Here is a 13,719-nt window from a genome sequence, read left to right on the forward strand (position 1 = left end):
CACAAGCAATCCCCACCCCCTCATCCTTCTCCGTCCTCCCAGCCCTTCCTTTTCCCATTTCTGCCGCGCTGCTGTGCTGCTGCTGTTACTGCTTTAGCTGCTGCTTTGCCTGCTTCTCTACTTCTTTCCTTTGCTACATACGCTATATGCTGTAGCTACCCCTACTCTTTCCTACTACATACCTCCTATCCATCCCCACTTAAATCCTCTACAACCCCCTCTTCTTTTCCCGTCATCCCCTTGCTTACCACGCAATCCAGTGCAACCTTTCTTTCTTCCTCCTTCTCTTCTTCTTTCTGTACCAGCATCTCCTTCCCTTCCGTCCTCTTCCTCCTACTCCATGATCATTCACGCGATTCACGCAAACATGTCTATCGCGACCTTGCTTTTTACCTAGGAATGCGAATCGCGCGAATCTACGAAAACCCGGCTCTCCATCGACATCCCTGAATCCCTGAGATCTTGATTTTTCATTTCTCACATAAATTTTTCTAATTCCTTTTTTTGCAAGCAATTTTTTTATTTACCAATCTGAATTTTTCCCATTTACCTGTCCCTCTCTTGCCCCTGCCACATCCCCACCCTCTCTCCTATCATTCGCTCCCTTTCCCTCTCTTGCTCCCTCATTCCCCAATCGTATCGCGAAATATTGATTCAGTTTATTTTAAGCATAAAGATTTGATCCTCCCGTGAATTCTTAGCCGGAATACTGCAAAATAATATTTTCGTTATCAAAAGTATTTTTTAAAATTAGAATATAATTCTTCAGTGTGTTTCTTTTTCACTATTTGAATGGGTTTAGACATTTATACAAAAATCAATTCACTTTCTCGGTCGAACTCGTTTTTTGGCAAAGGTTGAAAATGATGGTAAGATGGAATTGTATGTGCGTACGTAAATAAGCGAAAGATATGTGTGCATCGCAGATGTATGTACCGCATTGCGTCGACGACCCATTTTGTAACGGGGGCGTTAAGTTGGCGTTTGCACACCCTCCTACCGCTAAATAATCAATCGAGAGTTCCTCCGCGCAATCGAATCCCCGATCATTCCTACAATCACGCGAATTCCTGGAAACCCCTTCAACCTTCAACTCGAATCTATTAGCTCGCGATCGCCAATTTCCGTCTTTTCTCTGCACAATCCTTACCATACCCCCTCTCAAATCACTATTCTTTGCGTCTGACAACTATTTATCTTATAATTACTAACCCAATCAAATTCTGGAAAAATTAATTATTGTAAATCTCAGCATAAATAATTTTTTCTTTCCATTTCAAAATGTATACAGGATTTAGTAGAAAATTTATTTTGTAAATAATTTATAATTATCAAGGCTATTCTATTTTTAATCATTTATTTAAATCCTATTTAATAGGAGCAAAATTGCTAATTTTGATGTTTTCTTCCAGGTGAATTTTTTAAATCTACCCAATGTTTTCCCGGTTTAGTCACGTGACTTTCGGTCACGTGGGCTGTTTACATTCCCCGCTAGATGATGTTGGTGCAGTATTCGAGAAACCCTCGGGCCTCGCTTGCTGGTGCTGGTGTGTACTGTGTACTGCTGGTAGTGGTAATGCCCTGTGATGGGTAATCAGGAAGGAGGGAAGAGAGCAGGCTTTTCCTTGTGTGTAAATATACGTGTTACTGTCACACTCGAGACTTGTCATCCTTGTTATTGAGTGGTCGAATGATTCTTCCCTCAAGAATAATGACCTCGACTTCTCTTAAGAAATTTAAACGCTGAAATTAAGCACTAAACGGCCAGTTGTTTTGGGAAAAAATGCCTTTTGGGTACTAGTTCATTGACTTAGTTAATAAATAGATTATCAGTAGCAATTTTTAAATTTTTGGACTAAGTTTTCGTAGCTATTCCAGTTTTGTGAACTCTCGCGGTTGTGATCATTTGAAGAAATTAGGGGAGTGGAAGGAGATGATATTAATGGAGTAAAGTAGCTGCGAATAGTTGGTCAGAAGAATTCCACCAGGGAAAGGTCATTTGCACCACAAGGATGCCGCGGACTTCTCTCAAGGCGAAGGCTACAAGTGAACTATCCAAAAGAATTAGGTTAAGTTGACCCGAGGTCAAAATTCTTTATAAATTCATTAACAAGCACGATATATATAAATCAAGGACTCGAAAGATTCTGATTTAGTAAGTAATTGAATATTTTTCTATATCTAGATTCATTTTTGTTCTAATTGATTCTCCTTTAATGATTAATTGTGTTTCTCTATTACTTGCTCTTTTTCAATAGAATCTTTTCTTCGTAGGTAAATCAAAGTATAAAAGTGATCAAAATGAAATATGAATATCTTTGTAAAAATATTAGCATAATACTCAAAAGTTGGATGGACTTGCAGAACCATCTGCATTTCAAAAACCAAATTTAGGTAATAATTGCCAAATTCATAAAAATGCCACATGTGACTAGAAAATGGGAATTGTTCCCTGGAAGAAATCGCTTTTGTTGCGATGGGAGAGTAATGATGGCACCCCAGACAGGGGTATTTTATGTTACTGTTTGCCTCATTGCTGGAACTAGTGGATTATTCTTTGCTTTTGAGTAAGAATATAATTTTCCTGTATTTATCCTCTATTTAATAAACAAATATGTCAGATTTTAAATCTAATTTTAGCTGCCCTTTTCTGGCTGTACATATAACACCAGCAATACCAGTGATAGGTGGTTTATTATTTATTTTTGTTATGTCTGCATTGTTTAGAACAAGTTTTAGTGACCCTGGTGTAATCCCCAGGGCAACTCCAGACGAAGCTGCTTATATTGAGAAACAAATAGGTCAATTTATTAAACTTAATTTATAATCTTGATATTAACTAGAAAAATTATAACCTTTCTTTTTATTCTAGAAGTTCCAAATAATGGTAATGCAAAGACTTACAGACCACCACCCAGGACAAAAGAAATCTTGGTCAGAGGACAGCCAGTTAAATTAAAGTACTGTTTTACTTGTAAGATATTTCGACCACCAAGAGCCTCTCATTGTAGTCTATGCGATAATTGTGTAGGTTAGTAAGAGATATCTGAGTATTTCTTCCACTTTTATAAATAAAGTTTATATAAATTTCATCTAATTATTTTTAGAAAGATTTGATCATCATTGTCCATGGGTTGGTAATTGTGTAGGTAGAAGAAATTATCGATACTTTTATGCTTTTATTTTATCATTAGCATTTTTATGCGTCTTTATATTCGCATGCGCTGTTACACACCTTATAATGCGTAAGTATGAAGTATAGACTTCAGCAAACTATTTCAAAGTTACAATTAAAACATTATTTATTCTTGTCAATTGCAGTTACAAGGGATGATAAACCATTTCTAGAAGCTGTAAGATTATCTCCTGGCAGTATTGTTGTTGGAGTAATATGTTTCTTTTCTGTCTGGTGTATACTTGGTCTTGCTGGCTTTCACACATACCTAACAACAAGTAATCAAACCACTAATGAAGATGTAAGATAGACCACATATTCAATCATTAATACCTAAATCAAGTTTGAATTTGCTATTAAGTAGTTTATCTTATATTAGATCAAAGGATCCTTTACAAGTAAGAGGGGACAGGAAACATTTAATCCTTATAGTCAAGGAAATATTTGTGGTAATTGTTTTTACATACTCTGTGGACCTGCACCTCCTAGCTTGATTGGTACATTTTTAACTAGTAGCAAGTTGGTATGAGTTAAATTAGCAGGCTAAATGTATTTAACGGCATTATTTTCAGATCGCAGAGGAATAGTTACGCCTGAGTTTCGTGCTGAACAGGAGAGATCTGGTAGCGAGAGTACAATTACGAACAACAAAACATATGGAACGGTTAAAATTGTACAACCCCAGGTATGACAATCAATTTTTCTATATCTCTTAAGAGACACCCTGAAATTCATTTTTTTTTTCTCAGATAAACGGTATTAATATTTCAACAAGTTTGAATACGGATCTTGCGGGATCAATGAATAATCTTGCCGGTCAGCATTCGCCGAGGCTTGAATCTATAAACGGTGAGTTATCGCTTCTGAGACATCCAACACGTTATCCGGAAAATCTTTCGGAATATTCGCGGCAGTACATCAGCGACTCGTATGTACCACTGTACACAATGCAGCATTATTCTCAAGAGCCAGTTCCTCTTCCGCGATTTAACGAACCGGATGGATTACATTCAGATCTAAAAAAATATCCTTGCAAGTGCGAGGAAGGCTTCCACAAATATTCACAAAAATGTAGGGAAGAGTATCACGGTTGCTCTGACAACAATTTGATGTACGATCAGTGCATGGGAGCGGAAAAACTTCGTGTTGATCTTCAAAAATATCCACAGAGATACTCGGAAGATCCGTTGAGATACAAACCAGTTGAGCAAGCTTATCCGGATCTTCAAAAATTTCCTCAGTGCTATTCAGAGGATCGATTAAGATCCTCCCATTCTCAACAGTCGATGAAATATAACAATAATTTCCGGTGTTCCGATCACGGTTTCAAATACCCCATCTCTAGAGGTTTATTACCACCGAAAATTTTAGGAACTGGTGGAATTCCTATGATAGGGCAAGCTGCGATTGGACTTGTTGTTAATAGATTCGGTTCTGGACCGTTGACCAATAATATAGGATATATGGAAAATTCTTTTTGTCCCAGCGATGCTACCGAGGATGATTTGTTGAATGGACGTTACGTTATGTCCTCTTTGAGCGATAATGAAGATATTTAGCCCTCGTACAGTTCAAATAGTTTTTTTCTTAAATCTCACTGAAAAACACCACTACTATCTAGTTATATCTCGTCTAAATCATTTGTTAGATAATGATAGCTTTGAACATTTTAAGAATGTTAATGAACAAAATCCAGAAAAAAAATATTAAGAAATTAGACTTCAGGTTTCATCCAATTAAATGTATAGAGGCTTGCTTGAAAAGCATTTTCAACTATTATAAGACTGCATTGCAATTATTAAGAATACTCATTAGTTTTACATGGGGATTCTTTGTTGAGAAGAGTTATTTAGGTTAATATAATGTAGCATTTAAACGAATTTCTATGCATTTTACAATAAACTGTGTTTCTCTGTTGTTTAAAATTACGTCCGATTATCGAGGGCTCAGTGCGTACCGTTTGGTAAGTCTGTTTTCTTATTCACGAAGCATCCCTGATTGTAGAAATTAATACGAGAATGATTTAACATTAATCGACAGTATTGATAAGTATTGGATTTCTTTTAATCACCTTTACTAATTTTTAGTCTTTTCTCCTCGTTTACAGGTTTTATAACTAATAACAATAGACCATGGTCTCCCGATTAATATCACACATTAATGCTAGTGATCGGAAAATTAGGTTTCTTTTATTTATTTTCAATTCCAATTTTGTTCGTTTAACTGCAATACATGCACTTTGGTAGTATGTTTGTCTTTATTTTTTATGGACGTTTACATTCTACAGGTTCAAAAACTCGTAGAAAGTAGAATTATAAAACGAAGAAGCCTATTAATATATTCTTTTTGGTTTCTCGTTTATGCCAAGTTTTATATAAAAAATCTATCGAATGGTTTAAAAATTTTCATTGTCTAACTTTTTTTTAATTGTAGGTAGTACCACCAACAGCGTGAGTCAGCTAGTTACCAACGAATTACCATTAGCCTCTCTTAATATATCACCAATTGACATTGACGAAATCGCTCCGTTGCCATCTCGTCAAACCATGATGGTTTCTTCAGCACTGGATACGTCTGCTATTCCTCCTGTAGTGGTTAATGCACCATTATCAGCCTCCAAACTTAAATTCCTGCAGGACACAACGATGATCGAGTCCGCGTTAGACTTAGACTCATTGGAGGACGCTAGTGTTGGCCGAGGCAGTCAAGCTGGTCTTCTTAAAATGGGTGCTGTCTAATTGCTCGGTGACTACACTGTTGTACCAATTAATTAGTTACAAAAAAGAGTTTTCGTCAGCTAAACTTTTTTAGGTTTGTGATGCATTTTCATAAGACGAAAGATAAATTGAATAGTTTTTGGTAGCTTCTTACCATCTTTATTCTTCTATTTATAAGATCGAATGAACAAAGATGTTGGCGAGAAAAGTTCGACATTTTTTTTTATATTATGTAAATGTAGGATGAATGACGTGTGTGTATAGAAATTTCATTCAAGCACTTGTTTCTTATATGCACTTGCAAATACGTAATGTGAGGAAAGGTAACGTTTATAAATTTAAGATTTAAATTAACGAGGTGCTGCAGCGTATTTAATATATCTTTACTATTTTATGGCATTAAGTGTGTCAGACTGAATTTTTTGTTTTCATGTACAGTGTAAAGAAACAATTGTATATAGATAAAGTTTCGTAAATATGCGATTAAGCTTGGAAGTGATATGTAATTACATCAAGCATTTTATTAATATAGGATCACTGCCTGATTTGAGCTCGACCTTTTATTAAGATTGCAAATCGGTAAAGTTCTATGCAATAATTACGTAGTGATATTATAAAAGACATGCGATAAGAGCAGCATCAAATTATTATTGTAATATTGTCAATATTAGAAAGAAACAAAAACTATTGGTGCACTGTCATTGGAAAGTATGTATTAAGTGTATATGAATTTGTATATATTACAATGCTATAGTTCTAACATGATAACATAATAATATAAAAGATAATTTACTGTATATTTAAAAATTATAGGGTTGGACAAGATTTCATTTAGTATTTGATATATCTACCAAACGTTAATTCATGAAGCTTATGATTTTAATTCATCTTTGTGACAACTGTTATCGTTTTTATTTATCACGTTTTACACTTGTACTTTGTTTTAACATTATAAAAATATCTATTATAGCGTTAATACAATAAAATGAAAATTAAAATTAGATATGTAAATCCATTAAAAAACTGGTCAAAATATGAAATCTTTAATATAATGTATTAAATAACTTATTTTATATCATTTTTTACCTAAATATACAAATTTATATGATTTCAATAAGCCCTATATCTAAAATTTTACTTTTATTTCTTCCCTTAAAAAAAGACAATTTATTTGTTGTGTATGACATTTAATATAAATATACTTAGTTTAATTTTTAATATAATTGTACAAGAATGGCTATCAAAACAACAAGGAATGCAACGATTAGTCCTGTCATATAAATTTTGTACCGACGATTGTTAAAAGGAGCATGCGACTGATCGCTTGGCATTGCTTCCATTTCATTTCGGCAATAAAATTCTGATGGATCTATAAAAGATTAGACAAAAATAACTCAGTAATGTTTTAATTATTCATGAATCGAATACCATAGTCTCTTACCAACTTGAACTTCAATTTCTTTTTGAATATTGCTCTCATGAACTTTCAAATCTAGAAGTTCTTGTAGGGAGATCAGAGCTTCTTGCGGCCCTTCTCCAGGGAATAAATAGTCCGAGAGAGTTATTTTACTTTCGGGTAAAGCTATCAATATCCTTCTTGGAGGTTCATGTAGTGTAATGTTTTCTAAAATAATGCCTTTTTTTAGAAAAGTAAATATTTTTTTGAGTTTAATTAAACCTAAATATTATTAATCTTCTTAATTTACCTTCAGGCAATCCATTTTCCTCCTCTATTAAGCTGTCCCAATGCAACTCTAGTCTACTTGCCAAAGATCTAATTATATCTTGTTTCACTGCATCCGTAACTTCCTGAATAGTAGCTTTTTGGTGAAGAAATGTTCTGCTTACCAAATTCCCAACTAATCTTATTGAAGCAGTGCAAGTTTTCAATTTAATAACATAATTTGGATCGCTAAACTAAGATTATAAAATAATAATTAAATTATATGCTAAACTATCAAATCTTTTAGAAGCATGCACATACCATAGGTACAATTTAATTAATACATACACATGGAATGTAAAGACTAGCTTGAAGTGGTTTCTCATTAGCTTTTTTATTTTCATTACTTTTGAATTCCTTTTTATTTTCTTTCACTGTAATTATTGTTTCTAAATTATCATCCTTATGCCTTGCTTCCCCTTCTATGAAGACAACAGCTGAATTAATTAATTCTGAGACATCTTCAAGGATATTCTATAAATGCAATTTATTTTAAACAATCATTTTTTTTTTAAAGTTATAAACATTGTTAAATTAATATATCAACCTGAAGTTGGTTCTTCAAAGTTTCTGAATTTTCTTTGGCTGATATATGAAATAATTGATCAAAATCTATAAGAGTTTCTATCTGATGCCATTTTATAGCTTTTCCTTGAAATTTACATTCCGCTGGCTTTAGTATTCCATTCTTACTTACTGATCTACAGGTGCACCTAAAATTTTAATTTTGTAGAAAACATGTGTACAAGATTATTTTATAATTAGTAAAAATGGTTCATACTTTTGAGTATTACTATTGAATCCCAATATTAGCTGCTCTTCATTGTTACTTCCATATAAATATTTGTTATATGAAATGTTTCTTTCAATTGCTACAAGTAACAATTTTAATTTTTCTAAATTACTATTGTCATTATTGATATCCTGAGGACCTACAATAAATATTCCCAAAATATACATTCCTCCAGGTAACATTCTAATAACCTGTAAATTTAAATGATAATTTGTCATTGCTTGTAAATAATTCAATTCTATATACATATAAGTGTTACACCATACATGCTTAGCATGATCCGCTAGCCAGTTTGCAGGTATATCTTTAATTGATTTTATGTATACATCATTAATTTCATTTGACAAAGCTATACCAGAAAGCTGAGCTGTTTCTTCCACCACATTTTTTGGAGCTGGAGGGGGAGACTTTGTTAAATGAACAACATAATCCTTCTGTCCAGCACTCTAGAAAAATGAAAAATACTATAAACTTCAAACATTTTTATATTTTTCTCTAATATTTATTTAACATATGCAATTATTGAAAAAAGGTTGAAACAATCAAAAAATAAAGACTAACCTGGCCTAGAATTAACCCTATAGTAAAACCATCTGGTTTCGTCAAGGAGATTAGATAATTAAACAAATTTTCTGGTATAAATATTGTTCTTCCCATTTTCTGTTACGGTCTTTATTAATTTTATGGATAATAATCATAGAACACTGATTATAAGTGATTAAACTTGAAAATCACGACCCAAGCTATTAATTAATAAACGTTTAATAATTAGCAATGGTTAATAATAATAAAAATAATAACATATGCCATATATCATTTTTTGGAATTTCATTGACGTTAAAAACTTTTGTGCATCTGATATCACTTATGGTTTGAGTGTATGCTAGTTTATATACACATTGATCTTCACTAATGCCAACACTTAAAGAATTTACTGAGTTATTAAATTTTTTACCTAAATTTTAATCCTATACATTTAGAGAACTGGTAACCAAAAGTATAAAAACTCAATTTTATTGGTATATATATATTTTATATATTCCCCTAAATTTGGATTGTTTATTTTTCTTATATGCTTGAAGGTTTTCAAGGTCAAGTTTGTATGACTTAGGGCTTGAGTCTTGAGTACATACGGTACATACTCTTGAGTCTCAAGCTGCTTTAATTCTTTATTCTCGAATATCAGTTCTCGTTCTGCAGTTCTCTACTAACAAGTAAAGCAGTAAATCACTAGTGATTAGTTAACTCGAGTGAGCAAGTGTTAAAGCTAGAGGGTGCTTTCCACTGTTGCTTTGATATTGTACATACTACATACATGTCATATGTATACATACTTTCCGTTCTATAGACTATAATGTAACTATTTTCAATCTTCCATCTGCTAAACGGACTAAACATTAATGGCACTACTCTTGCATTTATCTGCAATTTGCAAGACCACAATTCGATATTTGTTTTCTGGTTATACCATCTTGTCTTTGCCAAATTGTTATTTGCACTAAAATCGTTACCAATAAAAGAGGATTGGAAGCCGATGGCGCGGCACTGGACTAATAGATTCGTGAGGACCAATGAAGGTGCAGATATGAACTACAATGCAACAATCTTATTCTCTTTAATCTCATTGGTTCTTACAAAACACAAATTGACACGGATTTAACGGGATTCCTCACGCGTGCTTTACCGACAGTACAAGTCAAAAAACAATTCGTTTAATAAAAGTCAAATGCGAAGCAAATTGCAAAAACGGGCTTCTTTAAGACAAGGTGCCAATTTTAACGACTCAATCGAGCTTAAAAAAACACAAATCGGATGAAGAATAACGTTGAACCACTGTCCTGAGTTCTTGAAGTGGAAATAACCAAAAGTAACCTCTCTTCAAGAACGCAACACAATGGTACAGCGTTATTTTTCAACTAATTTGAATATTTTTAAGTTCGTTTGACTCGTTAGGACTGGCACATTGTCCAACAAACGCCCGATTGTTCAATTTGCTTCGCATTTGAATTTTATTAAACTAATTGTTTATTGATTTGAACTATCGATAAAGTAGGCGTGAGGGATCCCGTTAACATACATATGTATATTTTGGATTGAAAAACTTTGAATAATAAAATCTAAAGTCTTTTTTAATTAAAAATGTATGCTGAAACGCACTTTTCCGTATTGATGACGTTAATGCGTAGTAGAGGTGTAAGGGCGTGTCCTCAAAATAATTTGAAAAAAGCTTTCACTCTGGCCCGGTTCCACAAGCCTTGTTTAAACTGGATTAAGTTAATTTTGCTATATTTTATGTCACATAGAATATAGCATAATTAACTTAATCCAGTTTAAACAAGTCTTGTGGAATCGGGCCTCTGGAAGTCAACGATAGATAAAGGCTCCCTCACAGTTGAGTAGAATTTACATAGTATGTATGTAGTGTGAGTAACGTTTATAAATACGGCCATAATAACGCAACATAAAAGTGGCCCTAAGCCTAAGCCCCATAGCAGATAGCTGCCTAAAGCGCCTAAAACACAAAGTAGAAATATGGCAGCGAGTGTCAGCGGCGTTTTTAACGAATCTTTACAGAATAAAATATGCAACAGCAAAGTTTTAATAGTGGGTGCCGGTGGAATCGGTTGCGAAATATTAAAAAATTTGGTAATGACCGGTTTCAACGATATTGAAATAGTAAGTTCATGATTCTCTTTGATTCTTATCACTTAACCTCTTTCACTTAGTAAAGACGCTATGTGCTTTTCGTAATTATTTAAGGAAAATTGGACACCTTCAATTACTTTTCATATACTCTATTAATTATTAAACTTTCATAATTTTTTCGTTAGATTGACCTAGACACAATAGACGTTAGCAATTTAAATAGACAGTTCTTATTTCAAAAGAAACATGTTGGTAAATCAAAAGCCGCGGTTGCAAAAGAAACTGCTTTGATGTTCAATCCTGATGTGAAAATTATTCATTACCATGACAGTATTACATCGTAAGTACTTGCTTTCCATAAAAATTAGTGAGGTTGTTCGTAAAATTTTGTACAGTTGTATAAATGGATTATTTTATTCCCTTCTAGTCCTGACTTTGGTCTGAGCTTTTTCAAAAAGTTTACACTAGTTATGAACGCACTTGACAATAGAGCAGCTAGGAATCATGTAAATCGGATGTGCCTGGCAGCAGATATTCCTTTAATTGAATCAGGAACTGCTGGTTATGAAGGACAAGTTGAGCTTATTAAGAAAGGCTTAAGTCAATGTTATGAATGCACACCAAAAGCTGCTCAAAAAACATTTCCAGGATGTACAATTCGTAATACACCTAGTGAACCCATTCATTGTATTGTTTGGGCAAAACACTTATTTAAGTAAGTAATTGCATTTCAGGAAAATTCAAGATGCATAAGCAAGTAAAAAGATAATATTTTAATATTATTAAGTTGATATTTATTTTAGTCAGTTGTTTGGAGAAGAGGATCCAGACCAGGATGTTTCACCAGATACCGCAGATCCTGAAGCAGCTGGTAGTTAAGGCTTTATTACATCCTTTAATACACTTTTTTAATTATATTGAAAAATTAATTACTTTATTATGGATTAAAATAGATAAAGCTGGGCAAGAGGCTTTACAGAAAGAATCTAATGATAGGGGAAATGTAGATCGTGTCTCCACTAGAGTATGGGCTCAGGCTTGTGGATATGATCCTGAAAAATTATTCAACAAATTATTTCATGATGATATTAAATATTTACTCAGTATGGATAATTTATGGAAAAAAAGAAGACCACCTATTCCTTTAAACTGGGATGAATTACCAGATGGAGGTTTGTTTATTGTTTCAAAATTATTGAAGAAAAGATTTCTAATAGCCATGCTTTTATTTTTAGTACCAGGATGCAGTAAAGAAATAGAAGCTGTTGTATTAAAAGACCAAAGGAGGTGGAGTATAGAACAATGTGTTTTAATATTCTCCAAATCTGTTGTGAATTTAAAAAAAGCATTAGCAGCAATTCAAGAGAAATCAGCTGATGATCATCTACATTGGGATAAAGATGATCAAGATGCTATGGATTTTGTAGCTGCTTGTACCAATATTCGTGCTTACATTTTTGGCATTCCACAGAAAACTCGTTTTGATATCAAATGTAAACTACACCTTTTTTGCTTTAGATATAACAAGTTGTTCTTAATATTAATAATATTTTTTTTTCCTACCAGCAATGGCAGGCAATATAATTCCAGCCATAGCTACAACAAATGCAATAATTGCTGGAATAGTTGTATTGCATGCTTTTCGTATACTTGAAGACAATCTAAAGGCATGCAGGTCAGTTTACTTGAGGTTAAAAATGAATCATCGTAATCAACTGTTAGTACCAGAGAAATTTGTGAATCCACCAAATCCTAAGTGTTATGTATGTGCACCAACACCACAAGCTATTTTAGCTGTTGACACTTCGAAAATGACAATCAAGGAATTGGAAGAGTTGGTGCTGAAAAACAGACTTAACATGATTGCCCCGGATGTGATGATCGACGGAACTGGCGCGGTTGTGATCAGCAGCGAAGAAGGAGAGACTGAACAAAATAATGAAAAAATTCTTGAAGAACTAGGCATCAGAGACGGAAGCATTCTCAAGGTCGACGATTTCCAGCAGAATTATTCTTTAACCGTTACAATAGTTTATCGAGAACGTCCCAGTGTCAAAGGAGAAAGTCCAGATTTCTTGATTCTGGCAGATGAAAACGATTTAAAACCAAAGGAAGAAAATGATTTGGAAAAACCATCAACTTCGAAGGAAATTACACCAATGGAGTCTGAGAATATTGAGTTGACCGCGAAGAAACGTAAAACTGAAACTCCAGATCACAATGTTGGTAGCAAGAAACGCCGAACAAAATCCAATGAAAATGATGATGATGAAGATAATAATGATGACGTTGATGAAATTTGTATTATTGATGGCAAAGAGAAGAATCAAGTCAATTACAATAATTCAGTTATTAATAAAAAAGCAGCAGTAAATACAAATCTTGAAGATGATGACATTTGTATCATCGATGATTAATATCGTGTCCTATGTAATTAATATCTTTTTTATAAACTTACTATTTATTTTTGTGATCATTAAACTAACATATACTAAAGTTAATTTTATTAAAAGATATTATAAGTTTATTTAATGATCTTTTTATAAGAACTCATCTATTAGTTTAATGAACAAAAATATGTGAAGATCTTACATGCATTACATTAAAATTGTAAGATGTATACATTTGTGTTTTAAAATAAACATCTCTTTATACATTCTGCCTT

General features: G+C 33.2%; 3 protein-coding genes across 7 annotated transcripts; 2 read left to right on the forward strand and 1 right to left on the reverse strand.

Annotated features, from left to right (window-relative positions):
* Positions 1-720: 720 nt before the first annotated feature.
* Positions 721-5,922, forward strand: app (Palmitoyltransferase app). Of its 3 annotated transcripts, none has more exons than XM_066730448.1 (11): positions 721-869; positions 1,413-1,794; positions 1,870-2,155; positions 2,275-2,567; positions 2,641-2,801; positions 2,873-3,031; positions 3,108-3,245; positions 3,322-3,476; positions 3,555-3,672; positions 3,748-3,860; positions 3,925-5,135. In XM_066730448.1, the coding sequence occupies exons 4-11, from the start codon at positions 2,419-2,421 to the stop codon at positions 4,732-4,734; spliced, it is 1,803 nt and encodes a 600-aa protein (XP_066586545.1). In that variant the 5' UTR covers positions 721-869; positions 1,413-1,794; positions 1,870-2,155; positions 2,275-2,418; the 3' UTR covers positions 4,735-5,135. The 3 variants fall into 3 exon arrangements, with proteins under 3 accessions (XP_066586545.1, XP_066586546.1, XP_066586547.1); XM_066730449.1 differs by having other exon boundaries at positions 1,879-2,155; XM_066730450.1 differs by adding an exon at positions 5,609-5,922 and having other exon boundaries at positions 760-869; positions 1,413-2,155; positions 3,925-4,024.
* Positions 5,923-7,076: 1,154 nt separating this feature from the next.
* On the reverse strand, positions 7,077-10,554 carry LOC136775564 (protein odr-4 homolog). 3 transcript variants are annotated; one of them, XM_066730453.1, is made up of 10 exons: positions 9,743-10,553; positions 9,364-9,615; positions 8,970-9,151; positions 8,675-8,854; positions 8,397-8,599; positions 8,163-8,328; positions 7,904-8,089; positions 7,599-7,809; positions 7,334-7,516; positions 7,077-7,261 (listed from the first exon to the last, which is right to left on the reverse strand). In XM_066730453.1, the coding sequence occupies exons 3-10, from the start codon at positions 9,063-9,065 to the stop codon at positions 7,107-7,109; spliced, it is 1,380 nt and encodes a 459-aa protein (XP_066586550.1). In that variant the 5' UTR covers positions 9,066-9,151; positions 9,364-9,615; positions 9,743-10,553; the 3' UTR covers positions 7,077-7,106. The 3 variants fall into 3 exon arrangements, with proteins under 3 accessions (XP_066586550.1, XP_066586552.1, XP_066586553.1); XM_066730455.1 differs by having other exon boundaries at positions 9,724-10,553; XM_066730456.1 differs by lacking the exon at positions 9,364-9,615 and having other exon boundaries at positions 9,743-10,554.
* A 210-nt stretch (positions 10,555-10,764) lies between these two features.
* On the forward strand, positions 10,765-13,708 carry Uba2 (Ubiquitin-like activating enzyme 2). The gene is made up of 7 exons (XM_066730446.1): positions 10,765-11,084; positions 11,240-11,394; positions 11,482-11,769; positions 11,858-11,925; positions 12,008-12,226; positions 12,290-12,547; positions 12,621-13,708. The coding sequence occupies exons 1-7, from the start codon at positions 10,941-10,943 to the stop codon at positions 13,469-13,471; spliced, it is 1,983 nt and encodes a 660-aa protein (XP_066586543.1). The 5' UTR covers positions 10,765-10,940; the 3' UTR covers positions 13,472-13,708.
* The last annotated feature ends 11 nt before the right edge of the window (positions 13,709-13,719 follow it).

Source organism: Prorops nasuta, unplaced genomic scaffold, assembly GCF_024137725.1.
Source record: "Prorops nasuta isolate Cenicafe-Biocafe unplaced genomic scaffold, Cenicafe_Pnas_1.2 PNAS00008, whole genome shotgun sequence".
Taxonomy (NCBI): Eukaryota; Metazoa; Arthropoda; class Insecta; order Hymenoptera; family Bethylidae; genus Prorops; species Prorops nasuta.

What these genes read in the sequence shown, in the direction of transcription:
- app (XM_066730448.1), top strand. Translation starts at nt 2,419, where the DNA reads ATGCCACATGTGACTAGAAAATGGGAATTGTTCCCTGGAAGAAATCGC. An exon ending in TGCACCTCCTAGCTTGATTG is followed by an intron (nt 3,673 to 3,747) that starts GTACATTTTTAA and finishes CATTATTTTCAG; the next exon opens with ATCGCAGAGGAATAGTTACG. An exon ending in TTAAAATTGTACAACCCCAG is followed by an intron (nt 3,861 to 3,924) that starts GTATGACAATCA and finishes TTTTTTTCTCAG; the next exon opens with ATAAACGGTATTAATATTTC.
- LOC136775564 (XM_066730456.1), bottom strand. Translation starts at nt 9,065, where the DNA reads ATGGGAAGAACAATATTTATACCAGAAAATTTGTTTAATTATCTAATC. An exon ending in TAGGGTTAATTCTAGGCCAG is followed by an intron (nt 8,855 to 8,969) that starts GTTAGTCTTTAT and finishes TCATTTTTCTAG; the next exon opens with AGTGCTGGACAGAAGGATTA. An exon ending in GGAAAATGGATTGCCTGAAG is followed by an intron (nt 7,517 to 7,598) that starts GTAAATTAAGAA and finishes GCATTATTTTAG; the next exon opens with AAAACATTACACTACATGAA.
- Uba2 (XM_066730446.1), top strand. Translation starts at nt 10,941, where the DNA reads ATGGCAGCGAGTGTCAGCGGCGTTTTTAACGAATCTTTACAGAATAAA. An exon ending in CGCAGATCCTGAAGCAGCTG is followed by an intron (nt 11,926 to 12,007) that starts GTAGTTAAGGCT and finishes GGATTAAAATAG; the next exon opens with ATAAAGCTGGGCAAGAGGCT. An exon ending in AACTCGTTTTGATATCAAAT is followed by an intron (nt 12,548 to 12,620) that starts GTAAACTACACC and finishes TTTTCCTACCAG; the next exon opens with CAATGGCAGGCAATATAATT.